The sequence below is a fragment of the Nicotiana attenuata genome, chromosome 8 (genome assembly GCF_001879085.1).
Source record: "Nicotiana attenuata strain UT chromosome 8, NIATTr2, whole genome shotgun sequence".
Lineage (NCBI taxonomy): Eukaryota > Viridiplantae > Streptophyta > Magnoliopsida > Solanales > Solanaceae > Nicotiana > Nicotiana attenuata.
This window is the reverse complement of record NC_031996.1, coordinates 11,253,589-11,279,529: the sequence shown is the minus strand read 5'-3', so window position 1 is coordinate 11,279,529 and position 25,941 is coordinate 11,253,589. Positions and strand designations below refer to the sequence as shown.

The following is a 25,941-nucleotide window of genomic DNA, read 5'->3' as shown; positions in this document are numbered from 1 at the left end:
GACAACATATGTTTTCACCGTTCAATGTAACTAAAATGAAAGTTCACGAGGAAACAAAGCCACGGGAATGTTCAAAACAAGACAAATTGCTAATTCTCTCTTAAAAATTGTTATGATCTTTTTTGAGTTTACTTAAAAGAAAAAATGTGCATTTTCTTTAGCAAGTACAAAGACACTACAATTTTCAGCGTGCGCATTATGGAACGACCAATTATTCAGGTTAAAGAAATAAAAACTAACCTTGGATACATAGTCAAATGTCACTCAAAAAAACTGTTAAACTGGATTTAGGCATGCTAAAAAATGTTTAAATGCACAGGGTATTAAAACGAGGATAATAATAAATTAAACAACTGTCTCCCAAATGAAAATCACAAAATTAAACAAGAAACAATGTCTCCCAAATGAAAATTACAGATACAATACTACAAATGATCCATTAGAATCTTGTCACTATATTTTCTTTTCGTTTTCTTTGCCACCAAAGGTTAGTCGGATCAAGCGCTGCTTTGTGAGAATATCTTGAGAAAGATCAGCTTCAGACTGCCACATCAAAACTGACAGACCACATCATCACATGTACGAGATCAACTATGCTTCCCAATCCGCAAATCATCTGACTACTACTCAAAATTGCATCTCTAAGACGAAATCCAACGTCTCTGCATCTTTTAGTTCACAGAAAAGTGTTTCGCAGATAACACTGAGGTCAGACCTGGGCTAGTGATACCCCCTTCCCCTTCCCCTTCCCCTTCCGCGGAAACCCCTTCCCCTGCCTCTACCTCTTGTACTTCTCCCTCCATATGACAGACCTTGAAAACCCCTGTCAACAAACTGGTTCGGCATGCTACCACCTCCCCGACCCTTCTTTGGGGCAGAACTACTTGAACCATTAATTGCACCAGCGGGTCGTTTTACTCTGGTGATAAAGAAATAGGCATAAACTAGGTAAGATGAGAAAGAATATGAAAAACTAATGAACGTCCTAAAAGAACATAAACCGCTGTTATGAAGTCTTCCATATTGAATGAGACTTTGAATATAAATAACTAGCAATACAAGTCAGTAAATAACAAATAACAGGGGTAACTCAGAAAAATCTATGTTTAAACAGTTAACATTCAAGACCAAAAAAGCATCTAGAGATGATAGACAAACAGTAAAGCAAGAAAACCTTTATTTTTGTACTCGTCTATTTCTTGGGTCATGTCTTTGTGCTCTCTTTAAATAGAGCTGGAATAGTTTAGCATGACCAAAATCATGAACAAATGTAAAATGTTTTCAGATGATTGAACTGTGTATCCAATAATCCTATTGGATAGAAGAAATCAAGCAAAAGAAAACATAGAAGTCCATAATAACTGGAGGTTTATTGTGGGGCTAGAAGCTAGCTTTTCAGACCATTGATAGATGTGCTGAAACTGGAAACCTATCAGAATGAAAGTGGGTTGAGCCACTAAGCATGGGCTGAAGGAAGAAAGCTTTCATATCTACATCGACCATTAACAATGGAACCTTTGGTTTGAGATGTATCACTATTCCTAAGAGACGTAGAAAAGAATAGCAATAAATTATCTATTGAATCCAAATCAATGTAATACTAAAGCAGGGATGGGATTTATACTCAACATCTCATCTCATTCCACTAATATGATATATTTCACCATTCAGCCAGTTGATTGTCCATGCAATATGAGACCAGAAAAGTTATATAAACTAGTGTAACCACATCATCTTTCTGAAGTTCAAACAAAAACATACCCAGTTGAACTTGTTGATGGTGCTGTAGATTTCACAACTTCCTTCCATGAAAGGTTGATTTTTTTGTCCCCGATGAATGAAGGTGTTTTTGCATGTAGTGGCTGAATTATCAAAGATTATAATTGGTTCAGGACAGTCTCGCATAAGCAAATTTAAAATGTGTGTATTTTAAAATTCAGTTTGCTTACCTGAGCCATAGACAGTATATTATTGCAAGTCCTCAGCCCTGTAGTAGTATTCTGCTTTTGAGCCTTCTGCAGAACCAAAAAGATTTTACTGCTCAAATAGTGCACCATTAAGTAGCATTTTAAGAACAATCTGTTAAAACCTGGAGAATGCACTCACGAGTTTTTCCTTTTCTTCTTCAGATTTAGCAGCAGCAAGTGCTTTATTGTGCTCCGCCATCCCCTGAGTCAATTTCTTAATGGCAGCCCTAGCAAGATCTTCAAAACAGTTTAACCTGAATCAAATAGCAAGGAAGAGAAGTAAAATCAGGACTTGCAGGATTGCAAGCACAGTAAGAGCCCGTTTGGCCAAGCTGCCAAAAACTGCTTATTTTGAAATGTGCTTTCAGAAAAAGTACTTTTGGAGCATAGTAGTTTGTGTTTGGCCAATTCATTTTAGACGTGCATTGTGCAATATTTGATAAGCAAAATGTGTTTGGCCAATTTTTCTAACAAGTACTTTGATATACGAAAAAGGACAGTAAATGTTCAATTTACAATTAGTATTATTATTTGTAGAGTTGAATTTATAAAGTAAAAATATATATATTAAAGATTTTAATCAATATAAAGTATAGTTATCCCAAGATATAATATTGGCAAATGGTATTACTTATTCTTTACATGACGATTCTAACATATTAATATACATCACTTAGTATAAATTAAAAATTTAATCCATAAATCCTAAATAAAAAAAAAGAGATCTATTAATCGTAGAGAAATTATTCCAACAAAGAATACGAGAAGAATAAAAAATGATGGAAATAAGAAAAATGAAGAAATGGATGGTAGAAACAAAAAAGAAAAAGAAAAAATTTAAATTAATGAGGGATAATTTGGGATATGTAATTTTTTGGAAAGGATATTTTTCTCTTGAAAAATTAAATTTTCTGCTTCTACCGGTGCTCGAAGCACTTCTTTGTTTTGGCCAAACACCTTTAATTTCCAAAAAAGTACTTTTTTGACCCAAAAAAAAAGTACTTTTAGCCTCCTAGAAGCTTGGCCAAACAAGCTCTAAGTTAAACAAACCCAGTATAATCCCATAAGTGGGGTCTGGGGAGGGTAGTGTGTACGCAGACCTTACCCCTACCTTGTGAAGGTAGAGAGGCTATTTCCGATAGACCCTCGGCTCAAATAAAGCATACAAGTGAAGTAAGTTATAAGGATAAAAGTCTTCCAAGTTCCAACATATGAGTTTGACATAGTCACTGACAGAATCCAATCAGTTCCCTGAACACCTAGAGCCAACCACAGTTTGCAGCGCACTGAGGTTCCGATAGCTTGCTTAGGGAAAAGGTACACTTCACTAGTCTCATCTTTTTTTTGTGTGTTTTTGGATTATTTATTGGGAATGGTTTTTGTTACTTTCTTGATTGAGTTTATGATATGGCAAAATTGTGATGTAGGATCAATGAAAAGGAAAAATAAAGAAAGCATACATAATAATTGATTTAGCATAGGAAACGACAGAAACCTCTAGGGCGCCTCTCATCCACTCAACTCATCTCTCTCTCTATCCCCCTCTCGCTCTCCCCCTCAGCTTTTTCACCATACATTCAAATATGTTCTCCAGCTTCGCACACTCCTCTTTTCCTCCCAACCCTCAAGTGCTATTCTCCTTTTCCTAGGTCATTGCTAGTCTCATCTTCCTCTTCTTTTTCCGCCTCCATACTTGCTAAAACCATTTTGAATAGATAACATATGCTGAACCCATGGTTTTTGATGAAGTAAGAGATATATAAAAAGCATCAAGAAGATGCAAAAGAGCACTGTCCAGGTGCTAATACAAAAGATGATATGTTAGCTCTATACATATGGTCCTATTTTAGGGTTAGGGAGCTGACAAAATCCAAAGATAAACTGGGGGAGCTAATAGGGGAGAGGTTACTCCGGCTACATAACAAAATTATACAATTAGTCTTCGAGGAGTAATTTGGAGTTGCTAAACCATCAAAACACCTGATGTTCCTTTCTGTCCAAATAGCCCAAAACATACTCCAGGAATCATTTTCCAGATCTTGCTGATGGATTTACCAACTTTCCATAGACTCCCGCTACAATAAGCGTCTTTAATACTTGTTGGCATCACCCAGCTGAGTCCTAAAACTGAAAGGAACATGTTCCAGATATCTGTAGCAACTGGACAATGCAAAAATAGATGTCTGTTTGTTTCAAAATCCTACTGGCACATGTAGCATCTATTTAACTATGGGAATACTCCTTTTGCAGAGATTATCTCGAGTGTGGCACGCTTCCTTCAATGCAGTCCAGCTATGACATGTAACTTTGGGGGTTAATTTTGTTTACCAGATGAGCTTCCAAGGCCAATTGTCTACCATTTCATTTTGGCTGATATTGTGTAGGTATCCTGCTTTCATTGTGTATATTCCTTTAGTACTTGCTCCCCAGATGAGTTTATCTGGAAGCTGCTCATTGACCATGCATTTCTCCAATTGTTCCAGAAGGCTAAGTAATTCACCCAATTTCTTCTGAGGATTGGAAACCAAGAATTGCCTGCTCTATTCTGAGAGATATGAATCAGGTCTGCACTATTTGATAGAGGTTTGGAAAGTCATTTTGCAGAGTTGAATCCCCTAGCCACCTGTCTTTCCAAAACTTAATATTAGCCACGTCCACAACTGAACCCATGCTTTATATCTCTTGCTAAAGATGTGCTTCTTAAAATTGTGCATTTTCTCTTTTTTCCTAGGTCATTGCTAGTCTCATCTATTCATTTTTGTACCTTGCACCTCCAATAACTATGAGCACTATCTGGAGCGCATGTCTTGACTACGACTCAAGAAAGCTAATAAATTTCCATCGAGAAAGAAGGGGCACAATAGGATCAAGCTTTTTTCAGTAAGTCATTTCATCTTACATTAATTGATAACTAACCAAATCACACTATGATCTACTGCAATTGAACCACCTTCATCGATAGTTTGCAGTCCAACTATCAAAAGTCAAGATACATTCCAACATTACAACCGTTTAGTCCTGACAAAGTTTGGTTATTACTCTGTCCTGGCAACGACATTCTTACTTTCTATGCAGTAACCAATGGTAACAAATTTGCTACTAGGCAAAAACAGTGTGCATTTGACTCTCTAACAAATAAAAATGTTTCAAGAATATTACCTGACATATATGCACTAAGCGCAGGATGATATATTCGAGAGCAAAAAATAAGAAGTTAGACTAGCAAACTACCTCTCTGTGAACTCTTTGTAATTCTCCGAGAAGTCTTCCCCAAGCCTGTCAGATGGTTGTCCAGTCACAATCTTGTAACCACATAAGCTATTGGTGGCATTTGGCGCCTATCCGACGACAAAGAAGTGGTGAGAACCCAACATGCAGATACAGAATATGTATACAAGGGAAAGAGGACATACCTTGTGAGCTAAATGGTGAAAAGTATACAGCAAACACTCAACATAAGAGAAGTTCATCTCTTCTCCCGCTTTTCGACGAGGCATATATTTCTAAAAGAGCAAAAAAAGTTTCATAAGGAAAATGATTAATTAAAAAGGTTAATCTTTCACGAAGTAGTTCAAACTCAAAAGGTTTCACCTTGTTCATGGAATAATATAAGGTAGAGTTAATGTGCTATATGCAGATGCAGGAAAAACTTTTAGTAAGTATAGAAGTTTATCGGCCCTATGATTTTCTGCACACATAAAGGTGCTTCTAACCAGAACTAATAGACTGGCATACAGGCGAGTAAATACTTGCCTTTAAGAGTTGAACAACAGAGGGAAGGATCTGTCTCGAGTCTTGAGGAGTTGTGTAAGGTGCGCTCTCTGCAAGATTTTTGAGCAGGTCTACCTTCCGTTCTTCAGGAAGCTGATGACAAAGATAGGTTAGAACAACTTTTGGAACAACCAAAAGAACAAATTAATATCCACAATGGAAAAGAAATTTAGTAAGATTGTCTCTTTACATTCTTCTTTGACAAACTATCTCCTTATTTGAAACAAAAAATAAATATGTTTTGAGCACCAAAATAAAACCAAATGTGACAGCTGCTATTTCATAGCAGATAAGGAAACTGAATCAACTATGCTACGGTACAAGGAAATCAGGTATTACCTTGTCAAATACTGGGAAAATATGTTTATTCAAATAGTTTAGAAATTTGCTATTTGAGGCACCCCTCTGCATGAAATGTAGACATCAATTAGGCATGACAAGTTGTAGTCACTACTGAAAAAAATAATGAAATATCCAGATAAGGACAAACCTCAAAAAATGGAATAGCCATAAACAAACAGACTATCAATCTAGCAATATGGTCTCCGTCTGAAACCTGCAATATTAAAGCAATTTAGATGATGAACGTAGCAGGAATTCTTCAGCTGCACTGCAGATTAACAAGCCCACAGATGGTACTGAAGTTTACTCAGACAAGGAGTTCAGACTCAGGGGGAAAACAAGATGGAGAATATAGAACAGAAATCTAATTCTTTCAAGACGACATATGATTTCCGTTGATACATGTGATGTACGAATTATGATGTACATCACATTTAGGATACTGACTTTAGCAATCCAGTAGTTCAGAGGTTCCATCCTGTAGTGCTTTAAGCACTACATGCCAGGAAAGCAGATAGTTAGCGAAATTTATATTAAGATCAAAAGCTCACAATCATAATCAATATTGTCAAAAGCTCGCTTAAAGTGCACCTAGGTAAAACGGACTGAGCTCTTCGCCTGGCTTAATGGGCGCGTCAGCGCAATCACCATAAATATGTCTAATTACCGTGAGTGTTATCTAAAAGAGGCGATACTAATCAGTTAATATTTCAATATTTTAATATTTTAACTTCTTTTTCCATATAACTGTTATTGGTGCTTTAAATTATTACACATGCATATACACTTTTTTCTTCTTTTCCACCTTTTTCATTAAAGCCCATGCTTTATTTGCGTTTTGCTCATAAAGCCCCAACAGACCTCAGCGCATTTTAGCATTTGATAATACTGATTAAAATTAACATTGAAGCAATTTTCATGTATTTAGGTTTAGATCAGTTTTATTAATTAAAGTTTTCAATCAATTTGTTTTTAGCTCTAATACTTTTGGAAAATTTGAACTAGTTCGGTTGAATTGATGTGTGATTTCCGGGATGGATCTTCTCCAATGTGTTGAATTTATAGTTTCAACCCAAGATTGTAAACGTTTTCACCTTGGAGTGAAATTGCTAAAATAGAAACCAACTAAACGAAGTGAAAAGTTTTGAGCATCCAACTGTTGGTTCTAGAGATTCAAATAACCAATACTTTCAGTAACTAAGGCAAAAACATCAGTAACTAAAACAACCAACCAACCACCCTAGTGAGAGCTTTTTGACTGAGAAGAACAGGAAACCAGAAATCTCTACAACATTCTAAATGGAACGAACACTCACATTGAATTGTGCATCTAGATCAGCTTGTCCTGCAATGATCTCAATCAGTTCTTGCACACGCTCTGCAGGAGCTTTATCCCCAAATATGCTCAAACTTTTCAGAAAATCCATGAACATCTTAAATTCTGCTCCTGTCACATCTTGTAGACTCTGCAATGGGATGCAATTAATCTTCTTGCATTCTCACTGTTACCTTTCTCAACAAAATTAATTTTCTTGCGTTCTAATCATCTAGAACATACAGCATTTATTATCTAGGCAATGTTCTTCACTGGTATCACAATAATCCCCGTATTCTAGGTGAGAACAATCACATTGCATGTAGAATTTCTCTACAAGATACCACAGGAACTTGCGGACAGTAGAAGAAGCAAAGCTTCTGAAGGGATGCACGTAAAAATTACTGAACAATCTCCTCATCACTCCCTACAGGACAGAAAGAACAGGAGTAGAATATGTAATTACCTTTTTAATCAGATCGGTAATGTGCCTTTCCATTTGTTCTGGAGGCTTGAGGAGCTCAGCTTTTAGAGGAAATACCTGCAACAACGTGATGCAGCCAACTTGAATACATAAGACTTGCAAAATGGGCATTCTTCCACAGAAAAAATATTGACCTTATTACCTTGTCTTTTATAAAAACTAATGTCCTTTCACGGAGATTATCATCAGACATCTGCTCATCAACAGTCTCAATGTGTTTAAAAAGAGCTGTCAATGAAGCTACAGGGAAAGAAAGCAAGTTAATTGCCTTAACAACAGAGCAGCAATTCTATCAGAAAATTTTACGCAGTTAAAGCATCAAGAAAAGAGAAAAGGAAAATGAATTAATAGAGCAGAAGGCAAAACGATACAGACGGATTGAAAGTTTTCATAGCAAGCACAAGCTAGTTCTACTGCAGAGCATCCTCTCTTGCATTGCTTATCAGTTAACCTTGCTAACTCTTCAGGCATTTTTCTCCCTTCTTAGCTGTGCCCCTGTCCTCCTCTCTTTCTCCCTCTACCCCATCAATGTGTCTCCAAAATCAACTACGAAGCAGCAGGAGAGAATAATGACTATATGCTGCTCCAACCTCTCTTCAATCTCTGATTTCAGGTATGCATAATGGACTATGGGTTGAATACCGTACAACCTCGTGAAGGAGAAGCATTCATGATATGTGTGTGTGTGTGCGAGCGCGCGCTTATGTATGTATGTGTTAGAATTTTTTGGCTTGATTGTGGTTAATTTCTTCCTTACTTTGGGTTTTCTTCTTCTGCTTCAGAAGAAAGAAATAACCAGTCAAAAAGTTCGCATCCAATGTCCAAATATTTTCATGAAGATATAGGTTACAGACTGGTAGAATAAATTGATATGTGAAGTTTCCAATACCACTTTTGTCTAATTAAGGAACACACCGCGGTAACTAGAATTAGAGTTGTAGCATTGGCTAAACAATCACTCTCATCTAAGCAATATTACAACAGCTCACACAAACATATCATGAAATCCATGCCTTGCCTTTTAAATTCATAAAAGATGATCTCTTAGTTTTCTTGGTTTGCCCTTTTTTGACTAGACAATTTTGGAGATAAGATAATGCTAAATAGAGAGCAAAACAACTGCATAATACCCTATGGTGCTATCAAAGGCTTGTTTGAAGTGAGCTTAAGCCCTGAAGCTAGGTGCAACACAGGTAGAGCGCTTTGCCTCACTTAGACAGTGATTATTTCAGGCACCAAGCCACTAAGGCTTACGTCTCGTTACCCATGGGCAATGTTTTGAAGAAGGCAGCACTACACAAATTTCACCAAAATTTGGTTTTCCAATTTTCGTCCAAATAATTGTTGTGTGTTTACTGTCAATATTCCTGTATTAGGCTAGACCTTTTGTCTTCCTGGAAAATTTCTTCTCGGTCGTACTATTTCGGCACCTTCTTGGTACTCATTAATAATCTTTACCTTTCTTATTATTTGTTATGGATTACATGTATTTTTTTGTTCACTTCATTTGCACCTTTCTTTCTTAAAGCATGTGCTTTATTTTCGCTTTGTGCTAAAAGTTCCAAAAAATTCAATGCTTCTTTTTTAGTTTTTGTGTTTGAAAATGTTGGTATCCTTAGCATTCGAACAGGATCTATAACCCATCTGCTTTTACAAATGATCCCAACTAGAGACAGTCTCATATTTTTTAATAAAGTAACAATTTTATTGGTGTTGGGGGGAATCCCCAATATAGAAGTGGTAGTATAAGAAAATGTACGACTTAGACATCCAATCATTCTACACTAGCAGGGACCTCGTGGGTGCACCAAGATTCACTTAAAACAAAAGACAAGCCCTCTGTGGTACAAATTCATTTCCAGCCCTTTTCTTAATAATGGCAAGGTAAAAATTTGTTTTTTTTTATAAGTAAAGATATTATTAAAACTGGTACCAAGATGGCACAGAAGAAAAGTACAAGGTAGCTGCAGCTCTTGCTTAGTTCATACTCCATATTGTCCCCTAAGAAGTGCAAAAACTCCAAATACTGATCCATCCTATCTATAGTACTACTATAACACCAGAAGTACAACTTTTTAATGCATTCGTTTTTAACTCTGGGAATCTGTAGCCTCTTTCCTTCAAAGAAGGCCTAGTTCCTTTCCAACCATATGGTCCATAGAATACAAATCGGAATGGTCCTCCATATTTGCTTTAAACTTCTCTTGACTCCCTGTGATTGCCAGATTTCCAACAAGTTACCGATCTTCTGTGGCATTACCAAAGATATGCCCATAATGCTTAGAAAATGTTCCCAGCATGGTCTTGAGACTCTGCAGTGTAAGAAAAGGTGCTCCACTGTTTCCTCCTCTGAATTACTAAGATAACTGTGAGAAAGCACGGGAGAAAAATATTATTAATTTTTCTTAATTAAAGTGTTGTACAACCCTATTTATGTACAGTGATTACATAATAATAGGTATCTACTTCCCGATGTGGGACACTATACATGACTAACTACTTAACACTCCCCCTCAAGCCGGTGCATATAAATCATATGTACCGAGCTTGTTACAGATGTAACTAATACGAGAACCAATAAGAGTCTTGGTGAAAATATCTGCTAGATGATTATTCGATCTCACAAACTTTGTAATAATATCTCCTGAGAGTATCTTTTCTTTGACAAAGTGAGTCGATCTCAATGTGTTTAGTCCTCCCATGGAACACCGGATTTGACGCAATATGAAGAGCAGCTTGATTATCACACACCAGTTCCATCTTGCTGATTTCTCCGAAATTCAACTCCTTGAGCAACTGCTTGACCCAAACTAGCTCACACGTTGCCATAGCCATGGCCCGATATTCGGCTTCGGCGCTAGACCGAGCAACTACATTCTGTTTCTTGCTCTTCCAAGAGACCAAATTACCTCCTACTAGAACACAATATCCAGACGTAGAACGTCTATCAGAAGGTGATCCTGCCCAATCAGCATCAGTGTACCCAACAATCTGCTCGTGGCCTCGATCCTCGAATAGTAACCCTTTGCCTGGAGTTGACTTTATATACCGAAGAATGCGAACAACTGCATCCCAGTGACTATCACAGGGAGAATCCATAAACTGACTAACAACACTTACCGGAAATGAAATGCCAGGTCTAGTCCTTGTGAGGTAATTCAATTTGCCAACCAACCTCCTATATCTTGTAGGATCTCTAAAAGGCTCCCCTGTCCAGGCAGAAGCTTAGCATTCGGATCTATAGGAGTGTCAACAGGTCTGCAACTCATCATTCCAGTCTCCTCAAGAATGTCTAAGGCATATGTCCGCTGTGAAATAACAATACCTGAGCTAGACTACGCGACCTCAATCCTAGAAAATACTTCAATCTCCCAAATCCTTAGTCTGGAAGTGCTGAAAGAGGTGCTGCTTCAGATTAGTAATACCATCCTGATCATTGCCAGTAATAACAATATCATCAACATAAACCACCGGATAAACACACAGATTAGGAGCAGAATGCCGATAAAACACAGAGTGATCAGCTTCACTACGAGTCATGCCGAACTCCTGAATAACTGTGCTGAACTTACCAAACCAAGCTCGAAGGGACTATTTCAAACCATACAGTGACCTACGCAATCGGCATACAAGACCACTAGACTCCCCCTGAGCAACAAGACCAGGTGGTTGCTCCATATAAACTTCTTACTCAAGGTCACCGTGGAGAAAAGCATTCTTAATGTCTAACTGATAAAGAGGCCAATGACGTACAACATCAATGGACAAAAAAAGACGGACAGATGCTACTTTAGCCACGGGAGAGAAAGTGTCACTATAATCAAGCCCAGAAATCTGAGTGTATCCTTTTGCAACAAGACGAGCCTTAAACCGATCAACCTGGCCATCCGGGCCAACTTTGACTGCATAAACCCAACGACAACCGACATTAGACTTACCTGAAGGAAGAGGAACGAGCTCCCAAGTGCCACTCGCATGTAAAGCAGACATCTCTTCAATCATAGCCTGTCGCCATCCTGGATGAGATAGTGCCTCGCCTGTAGACTTGGGGATAGAAACAGTGGACAAAGATGATATAAAAGCATAATGAGGTGATGACAGACGATGATAACTTAAACCGACATAATGGGGATTAGGATTAAGTGTGGATCGTACACCTTTGCGGAGTGCAATTGGTTGACTAAGAGGAGACAAGTCCACAGTAGGTGCAGAATTTGATACAGGACGTGAACAACGATGATAAGTCAAGGGTGGCAGAGCTGCAGAAGATTGAACTGGACTAGGTGGTGGAACTGAAGCTATAGGTGGTGAAACTGGAGCTATAGGTGGTGGAGCTGCATCTGGAGCTATAGGTAGTGGAGCCGCAACTGGAGTTGTAGGTGGTTGAACTGCAACTGGAGCTGTAGGTGGTGGAGCTAGAGTTGTAGAGGAAGATGAATGGGAGATAGTGACCGAATCTCCAAAAGATGAAACTGGTAGCACCTCAGAAATATCTAAGTGATTACCTGGACCTGGGTAGTATGATTGGGTTTCAAAGAAAGTAACATCAGTGGACATAAGGTACCCCTGGAGGACAAGAGAATAGCATCAATACCCCTTTTGCGTTCTCGAGTAACCCACAAATACGCACTTAAAAGCATGAGGAGCTAACTTATTTTCCTGGAGTAAGGTTATGAACAAAACATGTGCTTCCAAAGACACGGGGTGGAAGAGAGAACAAAGGTAAGTGGGAAAACAGGACGGAGAATGGAACTTGATTCTGTATAGCTGAAGATGGCATACGATTAATAAGATAGCAAGATATAAAAACAGCATCCCCCAAAAATGCAACGGAACATGAGATTGTATGAGTAGGATACGAGCAGTTTCAATAAGATGTTTATTCTTTTTTTTTAGCTACTCCATTTTGTTGAGATGTGTACGAACAAGATGTTTGATGAATAATCCCATGAGAGTTCATAAACTGCTAAATGGGGAAGACAAATACTCTAGGGCATTATCACTACGAAATGTGCGGATAGAAACCCCAAATTGATTTTGAATTTCAGCGTGGAAGGTCTGGAAAATAGAAAACAACTCAGACCGATTTTTCATCAAAAATATCCAAGCGCACATGGAATAATCATCAATGAACTGATAAAGTAGCGGAATCCCAAGGTAGAACTGACCCGACTAGGACCCCATACATCTACATCTGAATGGACTAAAATGAAAGGTGACTCTGCTCGATTATCAAGACGCCGAGGGAAATGGGAGCGGGTATGCTTACCGAACTGACATGACTCACACTCTAGAGTGGACAAGTGAGATAAACCAGGTACCATTTTCAGAAGTTTTGACAAACTGGGATGTCCCAACCGTTTATGTAACAAAATCTGGTGAATCGGTAACAAGACAAGTTATTGAAGGAAGACAAGATGTGAGTCCATGTGATTTTGCAAGGATAAGGCAATAAAGTTCATCTGATTCACGCCCGGTACCAATGATCCGCCCCGTACTGCGTTCCTGTATAAAAACAAGGTCATCAAGAAGTAAAACAGTGCATATAAGTGATTTGGCTAAGCAACTAACGGCTATGAAATTAAAAGGACTATTGGGAACATAAAGAAATGAATCTAAAGGTAAGGAAGGAAGTGGGCTTGCTTGACCTATTGCAGTTGCCATGGTTTGAGTCTCATTGGCCATTGTGACTGTTGAAAGAGATTGAGAATACGAAATACTAGTGAAAAGAGATATGTTACCAGAAATATGATCAGATGCACCTGAATCAATGACCCAAGACTCAAAAGTTGAAGATTGGGAGACACAAGTCACACTACTATCTGTTTGAACAACAGAAGCTATCCCTGAATATGTCTGTTTACATGTTTTGTACTGAAAGAACTCAATATAATCTGGTAAAGAAACAATCTGGATTGGATTCAATGCATTGGATCTAACAGATTGTGAGTTAAAGGCTTCAGATACGAATGCCATTATAATGTTGCACCGGAAAAAACAGATTTTTTCTGAAAATTACTGTTCACGCCGGAAAAATCACTATTCACGTTGGAAAAATATAAAAGTGGTCGGAATTTGATTTAAATTGGATGGGTAGGCTCGGAATTGCAAGGGGAACAAGCTGTCATGAAGAGTCGTCACCAAAAAAATGGCCAGAAGGTGCCCCACGCGCCGGCGCGTGACGTCAGAACTTCACTAGAATTTTTTTTCCAGCGGCGCGTGGGAGCGCGTGGAGGGTTTTCTGACTGAGATTTTTTTATGGGTTGGTCGCCGGAGGCCGATCTACTTCTTGGTGGTGTTGGTTTTTGCACAACTCTGACGAAAAGTGGATTTTAGTTGCGGCAGACCTGTGTTTGCCGGAAAAGACTTCCGATTGACTGATTTCTCTTCCCGGAGTCGCTGGAATTTATGCACGGCGATAAGATTGCTCTGATACCATGTGTGAAAGCACGGGAGAAAAATATTATTAATTTTTCTTAATTAAAGTGTTGTACAACCCTATTTATATACCGTGATTACATAATAATAATAGGTATCTCTTTCCCGTTGTGGGACACTATACATGACTAACTACTTAACAACACATCTACTGCTTAAAGAGAAGCCTCTTCCCTGCAACTTATTTTGCGTTAGACAAGCATCTCTAGCTGCTAGCGAACCCAAAAAAACTGCTTTCACGGGTACTTTACTTCTCCAAATCATCTTCCCAGCTTGGAATTCCCTGACTATTTTGCTGTAACATCATTTTACAACAATTATTCACTGTGAACAATTTGTCCTTGCTGTTAAACCAAATTAACCAATCTACTTTGTTCTGATCCACTGAGCATAAATTTAATTGTTGAAGTAACTGACAAAAACTATCCAGCTCCCACTTTGTTCTCTAGTCCTTCATCCCTCTCTTATTCCTCTCTCTCAAAATACCACATAAGTACATCTCACGCAAGCATCTTCTCGTCCTGCTTCTAAAAAGCCAAATGTACACCACATCTTCCGGCTTCAGCAGTGTCATACTGAAGTATAAATATTTGTCTGTAGGCAATACATCCACATAGCTATCGCTCAAGCTCTTATATATAGCTAATTTAAATTTGGACAAGAACAGATTTTCTAAAAGGATTTGATCAATTTAATTCCCAAGTCAGATAAGTGTAATAAAAAGATGCATTGTAATATGTCACACCTATGGCTGTAAAACCCTCGCACTAGTAGCCCAATCAAGGGATATAACAAGCTGCAACAATGGTATACAGCTTCCCAGGTATTGATCCAAAGAGCATGCTTGCTGAAGGTGCATCTAGAGCAAAATATAATGTGCAATACATTTGTTGATTTATAAAATGCAGCAAATGCAACATGTTAAGTGACCACATTGGTTGAGAGATGGTTTGTTTGTCTTCTTATATGGTCTATGGCAATCTCACCTCATGAACAAACTTTTGGGGTTAGATTAGGTCCAAGCATTTTCTTCAAATAGTATCAGAGCCAGATTCATTCTGTTTAGACAATGTTGGGCCCCCATGTTATATTCTCCGAGCTCCAGATGTCTAACCATGGGCTTGCAGGGGTGTTTAGGATGTTGAGGAGTGCGTTGTTTGTCTCCTGATATGGTTTTAGACAATCCTGAACTCATACAATTGCGTTCAATGTAGAGCTAAGCTCAAGGTCCATTTTCTTCCCACAACAAACTCTGAAGGTTTTAGCATTTTATTGGGTAATATGAAGATAATATGCCTATACCTTATATACCAACAAGGCACTATACAAGAATCAGGGATACCAAATACAACATCCATAGTTTCGTGGCATCATTTGGTCTTGACCAGGCTTTAATGTATTGATTGTTCTACCTTTGTGCTAAAAGAATGGTACTTGGAAACATGAAATAGCATAAAGCAAAAAAACTAAAGCAGTTTGATCAGCTCGGCGATTTAATTTCTTAAACTCAATTTAAGATGAACCTATCTAAAGATAGTACCTAGGTGCATGGTTTCAATGTCACTAGGAAAAAATCAACATACCTTTTACATCTTGCCTTAACAAGGACAAAAGGGCTTTGTTTACTGCATCACGTTCCACATTTTCCTCTGGAAGAATAGAAAGATAGAGAAGTCAAGATCACATATCTTTTTTCTCATAATCAACAATTCTTGATGGAAAGACTAAGAGATTTCTATACCAGCAGTCAGGAGTTGTACAAGTATGTCAACAATTTTCGAAAGATGCTCGGGTGTGTCCTTGCAAAAAAGAGGAAGTCCACGAATGGCTTGCACTCGAACCTGCACGCGGTAATAGGTCAAACAAAGGTCAAGGCTCCACTCCAGAAACATCAATCCCACAGAATTCTAGTCTCATTTTATGCTGCAAATACTGTGAAGAGAAACCTTTTTTTTCTTCTTATCCTTTAGCTGTGAAAAGAAACTTAAATCATGCAGTGACAAACATTTCTAGGAATTCCAAACTCATTGGATATTTTAAACATGTCAAAAAGCAGTAAAGCGAGATTGAAAGCAAAACCGGAAAGAAACTGAAGAAGATTGAAACCTAGAAAGAAATATAATAATTACAAATGAAACCAAGGTCTTGCATGTAATCAAGAAACATAGAAAATCTAGAAAGGAGAATAGGTAACAGACAGAATCAATTCAAAGGTCAATCTCATCACAATCTTTTCCTCATTACCTTCCCATTTTCTACCCTAAAAATGAAATTGGTGTTCGGGCCAGCTCGCACTCACCTCGACTATTCCACTAGGTACATATTACCTCCACCAAAACAGTTATTGAGCAAGTATGCCCACCAAAACTTAGCCAGATGACTCTGTTGGGAATTGAACCTGATCTCCAAGGTTTGCACCCACGTCATTGACCACTAGGCCACACCCTTGGGTGTAGAAAATATAGGTATCTATGCACCAACAATCCAGATACAAGAATTAATTGGAACTCCGGTGCAGAAAATATAGGTATCTTCTTGAGCCGAGGGTCTATCGAAAACAGCCTCTCTACCCCCAGCCCCCAGGGTAAGGGTAAGGTCTGCGTACACACTACCCTCCTCAAACCCCGCTTGTGGGATTATACTGGATTGTTGTTGTTATTGCTGTTGTTGTTGTAAAGAAATAAAAAAGGCAATGATCTTTCCTCTCCCTTGTTATTTCTCTTGAACAACAAAGGCATGCTTTTTACGGGCTAAATTTATTTACCGGAGTCTAAATCATATTTCCTCATCTTTTCAATTATGCACAAAAATCAAGATAAAAGCGAAAGGACACGACAATAAACTTGCAGCATAAAAATATACTCACGTGATGGCTTTGAATGCAATTACTACAGTGTCGTGATTTAATTTTCTCCCTACTGTTTTTCATATTATTGAGCCGGCAAACTGATATCTTTACTTCTAAAGTTCAATCAGGCATTGCTACTCCCAAAATACAGCACAAAGTGAGTTTCCAATTCCTGCGATACATGAACTCAATTCTATGATGCAATTGGATACACAGATCTCGTGTTTGTTGGGGGAGGGGGGGGGAATGTTTACTGAGTAGCCGTTCTTGTTGGGCTGCTGATAATGAGCTTTACTTGTTCAGGAGGAGTTGATAAATAGGGTTTTCTCATTTTATAATAGATGCTACATGTGTGGAGCAGAATCTGCCATGCCTAAACTTGTTAAATTTCCGGTGGCATGATACCAGGTTATTTGAAACTTGCTTTGTGAAGCTGGAAGGGACTAGCTGTTCAGGAGACCATAAAGCTCTATGGCAATTGGGTGATATGGAAAGAGAGAAACAATAGATGTTTTACGATAGAAGAATGACAAATTGACAACTCAGCAATTAAAAAGGCTTATGTCTTCATCTTTTGTATTGGTGGATTAAATTGATGTTGTCAACAACATAGATAAAGTGTTAGACTCTTTGAGATCCCTGCATAGCTAAAAGGGTGCTCTTTTTTATATAAGGAAGGGATGCTCTTTTTTCCGGTATATATTCTGGTTATAATGCACTATCTTAGTGCTTGTGGTCTTAAATTAAAGATGTGTGTAATGTACTAAAATGCCCGTTGAACCTTATGGACTACAGGCCATTTAGGATGTTGGAACTAAAGAGTTAGTCACTAAATATACAAAGTGACATTCTTTTCTAAACAAACTAAAATGGACAGTAAGACACGTAAATTGAAATAGAGGGAGTAACTTTTCCTCATCCACCTCCAGCAATATGAATATTTTCTTAAGTCAATCCTAGTAGCAACTTGCTACCTAAGCTAGTCCCTCACAATCGGCATCAAAAACACACAATGAATAGACGAACCTACTACACATAATCTCAGTTTAAAACTACTAGATGATTCCCATCTCTTGTATACGTTCTTGTATCTCAGTAGTTGTGATGCACTCTAATTGGGCACATAGTTTAATAAAGGAACTTGAAACTTGTGGTCTAAAACGAGACATAAATATTTGTGTGGATATAAATCACTGCGAAGTTTAAAATAAAATTACTTCCAAATATAGAAAAGTAACATTCTTTTTGGGACAGACTAAAAAGAAAAGTACATCACTTAAATTGGGACAGAGGAAGTAATCATTATTATAATTTCTAACATTATTCGGCAAAAAAAATTATAAATCTTTCACACAGGAACAACAATAAAGAAACCTTATCGTAATGTCATAATCATAAGTAAAAGAAACAATCTCATGAATTCGAAATGAAGTAGAGAATATTAACATAATAACTCGGATGACACACACAAATGGAGAAATTGTTCAATATTTTCTTTTCAATAAAAAAAGAAAATACAAAAAGACATACCGCAAGCTCTTCAGATTCACAGAAATCCAGCTGAGCGTAAACAGCACGACCTGATAAACTAGGAAAGTGCTTGAAAAATCTCGGGATTAGCTGAGCTGCTAATTGCATAGCTTTAGCATTGCTGCTCTTCGATGCTTTAATTATATTCTCATAGTCCTCCACATTCTACACCAAAAGAACAATCCAACAGTTTCAATCAAAATAAATTTATTCAATTTCGAACCCTAGTATAAAGGAAAGTGAAATATGAATACATATTGGATATTTTTACGGACCTGAGACTTGTCTTTGGACTCGTTGAGGCGTTCGCCGTATTCATAAAGCTTCTCGATGATGGCTTCTTCGGATGCCTCCGCCATTGGAAGCTTCTTCTAATAGTGTGTACAGACAGTAGAAGTGAAGGGGAACTTGACTTTGGGTTGAGAATCGGGTTCAGGTTATTTGTGGAAAAAGAAGAAATGGATATATATACAGAGGAGAAAAGGCCGAGGTAGGGGAAAAACAAATTTAACCAAAAAAAGAAAAATTAGAAGGGAAATTGTTAAAACTTAAAACTACTACTCTTTTCTCCCTAATCTATGTGATGGTTTTTTACTAAACATAAAGTTTAAGAAAGAAAAAGAACTTTTAAATTTATTATAAGAAACATTTCATATTTTTTTTTGTGATTATAAATTCTTTTATTAAGAATATAAATATAAAGTTTAAGATTAAATTATTTTTTAATATAAATATATATTTTTAACAAGCTAAAAAGAAAAGTATGTCATACTAGATGAGATACATAAAGTAAATATTACGTAGAGAGGCCCTTCTACCTTTAGGGTACAAAACTCTCCTGAAATATTTAACAAATGCATCCATTAGAAAGGGATGTTTATAATTTGATAAAATTGAATTAGGAAAGCAAAATCTAATAAATTAAATCGAATAAAATCGAAACAAAAAGAGAAAGATGAATCTATTGAGTTTGATTTTGTTGGTTTTTGGTATAGTACTTTAGAAAATGGAATAATGAAAACATTAAATTGGGATTTTTATTTTTTTAAATTGTACTGGTATTTTTAGTTTCGAATTTTTACATAAGATAAAATATAAAAATAAAGATAAACATAATATGACGTTTAGAAAATTATCACCATTAATATATTCCACATGTGTGGAATCTAAATTTATATTTTTTTTAGCAATAAGGATATTATATTAATTACTAGTCATCAAGTTTTGACATATTACAAACCAAACTGCCATTGTTGGCACCTACATAGGAACTATTGCCTTCTATGGCATCAACATTACCTAGAGCAACCAACCCAGTGCATACATTAGGGAAAATATATTTTACACAAGAAAAATCCTCCAGGTCCCTTTGATATTTATCCATCGCAAGTTGTGGACGTGCTGCGAACAGACATAGCTTATTTATGTTGGAATGCATCAGTGCTTCTCTAGCCAAAACGTGTGCCACTTCATTTCCCTGTCTGAAACTATGCTTGAGAGTTACTTGGCCCTTCTGTCTTGCCTGGTATAACAACCACCTGCAATCATTAATTAAGTTAGTGTAAGTAGGGTGATCATTTACTAGCATACTCATCACCTCCAATGCATTTGTTTCTATTTCCATAAGAAATAGGTTGTGATCCAATATCGCATGTAGACCCTGCTGGAGGGCTTGGAGCTCCACCTGAGTAGCAGATAACGTTGACACATCCATGAGCCCGCATTATTTCTATTATGCCACCAATACCACCTTGGCATTTATTTTTGTTGAAGGCTCCGTCTATGTTTAGCTTGAACCACCCCTTTGAGGGCTTATGCCATGTTACTCTAATTGCTTTGTGGGTGGTGTTAGTCATTCCTTTTTTAGTAAGCTTATATTCTAGTGTTTGGTTAATAATAGTGAACCATTCTAGACGACAAGTGGTATTGTTATGATTGTTGTGGTTCCTATTTTTCCATATATGTCATAATGCAAAAGGAAAGACATCTCCCCATTGAAGGTATTTATGTGAGAAAGTAAAATTTGTATTTCTTACATAATCAATCCAGTGGTTATTGTTGTTTAAAGGGGTATAAGTTACCCCATAAGTATTCCAGAAATTATTAATGGTGTTACATTCCCAAAATATATGATGTAGTGTTTCTTCCCCTTGTTTGCAAACTGGACAAAGCGGATCAATGTTAATACATATTCTAGATATGTATGATCTACTGGGAAGTCTATCTTGATAATATTTCCAAATGAATTTTTTTTATTAGGGCAGTGTAGTTTCCAAATCCATGTGAAGTCTTTTTGGATTTTCTCCTCATTATCAATAATTTGATAGCAAGAAGTGGTTGTGAAGAGACTACTAGATGTGAGGCTCCATAAATTATTATTGCATGTATCATGGTCGTTAGGAGTAGTAATTGCTTTTATATTATCAACAATTTGTGTTGGAAGTTCAAAGGAGACTTTTGTTAGGATCCATTGGTGACCCTCTCTAATATTATCCACTATAAACTCGTCTTCGTGTTTTTTAAAGGGCCTTCAATAGCCTTTCTAAGGTTCATCACATTAGTATCCAGTTTGATTCCCAAACGTTTAATCTGGATTTGTTAGTTACACCCCATCTAGTACCTATGTTGCAAAAGTACCAACCATTTAGGAGACTCTTCCAAATAAACGAGGTTATGTATTTTTCCCTAGCACCCGCATATTTACTGGATAAGACCCTAGCCCATAGTGAGTTTGTATTGTTAAGAATTCTCCGGGCTAGGCTAGTCAGTAGGGCCATGTTTTTACTTTTAGCTTTTCTAATTCCTAACCTCCCCCCCTCCCCCCCGTGCACTTGTCTTTTATTACAATATTCCAATTTAGAAGATGTAATTTTCATTTTTTCGGAGTGGAGTTCTATAAGAAGTCTCTTTAAACTTTATCAATATCTTTAAGTGTTTTTGTTGGCAGGAGAGAGTATTGCAGGATGTCATTCGGAATAATATTAAGGGTAGACGATGCTAGAGTGCTTCTTCAAGCATTATTGAGCCATTTGGCTTTCCAACTCCCTAATTATGCCCTCATTTTATCAACCACAAATTGATACTCTTTTGGTTTGGGGTTGGAGTTTAAGATGGGAAAGACTAAGCACGTACCAAAATTATCACTAAGCTTTATATTGAAAAGGGATGTAAGATCATTTTTTGTTATTTTTCGAGCAATTTTGAGACACGAGCAATTTGGATTTTGCTCTATTAATGACCCATCCTGATAATTGGCAAAAATATTCAAGCAATTAAGGATAGTGAGAGCAATCTTGGTATTGGATTTTCCCATTAGAGTTAAATCACCCACAAAAAATAAGTGGGATAAAGGGGGACTTCTTGGGGTAATATTTATTATATCCCATCTCCTAATGTCTACTTTGTGATTTATCATTCTTGAGAGCATTTTTATGAAAAAGTATGAAAATATAGGGGGGCATCGGGTCTCCTTGTCTAATTCCTCTCATTGGTGTAAATGATTCTGATTTCGCTTCATTTACCAGAATTGTATAGCTGGAGGAACTAATGCAAGACATGATTAATTTGATCATTTGGGGGGGGGGGGGGGGGAGGGGGGATCTGAAATAATTCAGGGTTCTATGAATGAAGGACCATTCTAGTTTCTCAAACGTTTTTTCGAGGTCTATTTTTAGAATCACATGTCCTTTCTTGGTTTTTGAACTCTTGATGTATTTCATCACTTCTTAAACTATAATTGCATTATCACAAGCTCTTCTTCCTTTGATGAAACTAGTTTGGTGTGGTCCAATTAGTTTGGTAAGGTAGGATTTTATCCTGTTTGCTATAATTTTTGTAATAACTTTGTAAATAGTGTTAAAAAAGGCTAATTGGTCTAAAGTTCCTTAAATTGTTAGCACTTTTAAATTTTGGTATTAGGCAAATATAGGTTCTATTTATTTCTTTTGGTATATGACTTTCCTTAAACACTTTATGACAGAAGTCATTAACCTTTCCACTAATGTTCTTCCAATATTTTTGGAAGAAAAAGGGGTGTAAACCGTCTGGGCTTGGGGATTTATATGGATTAAAGGAAAAAACGGCTTAGGAAATTTCAGTATCCAGCAGTGGGCAATCTAGGCACGAACAGTCAATTGTATGGGAGGGTGATGTCACACTTGTTTTGGTATGCCAAGTAGAGAGGGTGTGGGATGTTGTAAATAGGTCCTGGAAGAAGCTAGTCGTATGGAGCACGATAGATTTGTGGTCATCTATCCAATTTCCCATATCATCTTTGAAGAAATTGATTTTGTTAGATCTTCTTCTATTTGTGGCCGGAATATGAAAGAACTTTGTGTTTGCGTCACCATCATTCATCCACATGACCCTAGACCTGAGTTTCCAATAATCTTCTTCTAATTTGAGAATATCATTAAACTTATGTTGTAAGGCTTCCTCTAATTGTTGTAGAAATAAGCTAGTGTGGTACTTTGGGCTGTTTTGTATACCCCCTAGTCTTGCAAGGATTTGCCTTTTTTGATTGTGGATGTTACCAAAGACCTCTCTACTCCATACCCAAACTTCATCCTCGAAGGTTGTTGTAGCTGCTAGGAGGTCGTTATTGTCCCGATTCCTTTTTACTACATTAATAAAGTCAGGCTGTGTGCACCAAATTGACTCTAGTCAGAATGAGATCTATGTATGACGTTTTTTTTTTTGTTTTTTAGGGATATAAATATAGGATTATGATCATAGTGAGTTTTAGGTAAATGCACTATCGAGGCTTCGGGATATTGATCTAACCATTCGACATTAGCATAAACTCTATCTAAACGTTCCATAATCAGCCATTTTCCTTTTCTTCTATAGTTTGACCATGTGAATTTGCAACTCTTGAAGCCTAGATCAAGGAGTTTACAATGATTTAGACTGGCTAGAATTTTTTTGCCCTATTTTGATTTACTGCCCTTCCCCCAAATATTTTTTGTGTCATAATAACATCGTTAAAATCTCCTCCTACTAGCCAAGCACCTTAGTAGCTATTATAGATATTTTCAATATTTTGCCATAGTATATCTCTATTATTCTTGTCTGTACTAGCATATATAGAACTAAAAAGCCATTTTTTATTTGGTTTTACCTCGATCATGGCGTGAATTTCCTGGTTCCTTCTGGTGAAGTTGTTTACCACAACTCTTGCATAGTTTCACAGGACCACCAATCCTCCAGCTTATCCCTCCACCGGTACCTCTATCATCTCCATGAAGTTAAGCTCCTCCAAGATTGAGATATGGTTTACCATTCTTTTTTCAAGCAGAGTTACCATACTAGGCCTATGTGTGTCCATAATTTCTCTAAAGTTTCTTCTGAAATTTATATTATTTGCACCTGTACGTTCCAGAGTACAAAGTTAATTGGTTAATTCGTCATTAATGGGTTGGGATGGTGTTGGTTGTTCTCCCTCATTACTGGTGCATTGTTCCTTTTGAGGGATGGTACTAGAATTACTAAATTATTTCCTGCTATTGTATCGTGTGGAGGCCTTGTGTATATCGAGCACTTGAACAGTGTTAGTGGACAACTAATGATACACTTCTTGTCTAGTCATTCCTTTAAGATTAGTATTTTTACCTTGCTTAGGTTTGAGAATGCCACCCTAGGTTCTCTATGATGTGGTAGGGGCTCTACCTCCTCCTCCTCTTCTTGGTTTTCCTCTTGGTTTTGCATGTCCATTTGCTGTGCATGGGCTTCCATTGCCATCAGTGAGTTCTGTTGAGGAGCTTGTTGTATTGGGGTTTGGTGTACATCCCATCTGGTGAATATGGGGTTCATTATGGACATTTCCTCTGGTGCAAAGAAAGGCAAGTTGAGAGGAATGTTCTGGGGCATCATAGTGTTGGGATTGCCTGGTATGTTCTACATTTCTTGCATATTATTGGCTAAGTTTTGATTCATCGAGGGGGCTAGTGGTTGTAGGATATTGTTCATCCATATCTGACTGATGTAGTTGTTCATGGCAAGATGCATTCCTTCTGAAATCAACTGGCTAGGTAGTTTGTGTTTTGGATGATGAGAATTGAGTCCTGCCTGTTGTTGATACCCAATTTTTTCCTATGTATTTTCATACTCAAAAATACTTTCAAAATAGCATGTGTATTCATATATAAGCATGCCCACGAGTTTTGGTACTTTTCTCAAATTTTAAGATTTTTAAAATTAATTTATTGTCTATTTTAACGATGCAAAATCCAATAATTAGTCCCAAAATTATTATTTTGGTGAATAATTTATTTCCATCCTCATATTTACACCAAAGTATAATTAAGGTAATTTTTGCATATTTTTACAAATTTATTTGATATTTTTTAAGCTAAATTGCATAAAATTGCATAAAATTGCATAAAATTGCATAAAATTGCAATTATAGCCTATATTACGATTAATAGCATTTTACGATTATAAAATTATTCCCAGTATTTTTAGATTAATTTTTATATATTATTAACTAGTTCAGTGCTTTTAATTTATTTTTATAATCATTTTAACTATTTTATAAAATAAAAGGGGGAAAATTGGCTATTTACACATAGCCATTTCTATTTCAATTACAGCCTCAATTTAACCCCCAATTCCACCCTAATTAAACGACCCATAACCCAAACCCCATGACCCGTTTTCAGACCCGCCCAGTTTCTCTTTTAGTCCTGGTCGTTGATCATTTTGATCAACGGCCGTGATCCGTTCTTTCCTTTTTTAATTCCCATATCCCCCTTAACCCTAATTCACTCTATCAGATGTGCCGCCTTTGAACTCTCTTCACCTCCCAAATTCTCTCAAGGCTCCCGAACCCTAGCCTCCCCTACCTTGTTCCACCATGTTTTCACCAGCGTCCATGGCTTCTCAGGCCATGGACAGCCTATACCCACCTCCTATGGCTCCTGCATGCCTGTTGTTCGAAGGATCGAGGCCAGACCTCGAGGGTCTTCACCCAGGCCTTCACCGATTCGAAGATTCCGGCCATCTCCGGCCTTGCTCCGCTGGCTCTTGGTCTTTTGAGCCTGTTTATGACTNNGAGGGGCTTATGATTATTTTTGGACTGATTGAGGCCGAGGGCCATATGTGAGGATATGCTGAGTGATGTGAGGAGGCTTTCAGGCCTCGAGTGTACTGTGAGAAGGCTTTCAGGCCTCATGTTGATATGTACAGGCTTTCAGGCCTTATGATGATATAGCGCTTGGGTTGTAGGAGCCCCCCGGAGTCTGCACAC

General features: G+C 37.4%; 2 protein-coding genes across 2 annotated transcripts; both read right to left on the bottom strand.

The window, feature by feature from the left end:
• On the bottom strand, nucleotides 259-19,152 carry LOC109230905 (apoptosis inhibitor 5-like protein API5). The gene is made up of 16 exons (XM_019396380.1): nucleotides 18,971-19,152; nucleotides 18,696-18,860; nucleotides 16,059-16,158; nucleotides 15,901-15,966; nucleotides 8,022-8,119; nucleotides 7,862-7,936; nucleotides 7,397-7,546; nucleotides 6,229-6,294; nucleotides 6,078-6,143; nucleotides 5,721-5,831; nucleotides 5,381-5,470; nucleotides 5,199-5,305; nucleotides 2,107-2,221; nucleotides 1,950-2,015; nucleotides 1,762-1,862; nucleotides 259-919 (listed from the first exon to the last, which is right to left on the bottom strand). Exons 1-16 carry the CDS (start codon nucleotides 19,052-19,054, stop codon nucleotides 721-723), a joined length of 1,659 nt encoding a protein of 552 aa, XP_019251925.1. The 5' UTR covers nucleotides 19,055-19,152; the 3' UTR covers nucleotides 259-720.
• Nucleotides 11,816-12,767, bottom strand: LOC109230906 (merozoite surface protein CMZ-8-like). Its single transcript, XM_019396381.1, has 2 exons — nucleotides 12,037-12,767; nucleotides 11,816-11,923 (listed from the first exon to the last, which is right to left on the bottom strand). The coding sequence occupies exons 1-2, from the start codon at nucleotides 12,434-12,436 to the stop codon at nucleotides 11,874-11,876; spliced, it is 450 nt and encodes a 149-aa protein (XP_019251926.1). The 5' UTR covers nucleotides 12,437-12,767; the 3' UTR covers nucleotides 11,816-11,873.

Bases quoted from the DNA above. Each gene is read 5' to 3' on its own strand.
- LOC109230906 (XM_019396381.1), bottom strand. From the start codon at position 12,436: ATGTCCACTGATGTTACTTTCTTTGAAACCCAATCATACTACCCAGGT. The intron at 11,924-12,036 runs GTGTACGATCCA...TCTATCCCCAAG, and splicing joins ACCAATTGCACTCCGCAAAG to TCTACAGGCGAGGCACTATC.
- LOC109230905 (XM_019396380.1), bottom strand. From the start codon at position 19,054: ATGGCGGAGGCATCCGAAGAAGCCATCATCGAGAAGCTTTATGAATAC. The intron at 5,832-6,077 runs GTAATACCTGAT...CTTTGTCATCAG, and splicing joins TTTTCCCAGTATTTGACAAG to CTTCCTGAAGAACGGAAGGT. The intron at 5,306-5,380 runs GTATGTCCTCTT...GTCGTCGGATAG, and splicing joins TTCACCATTTAGCTCACAAG to GCGCCAAATGCCACCAATAG.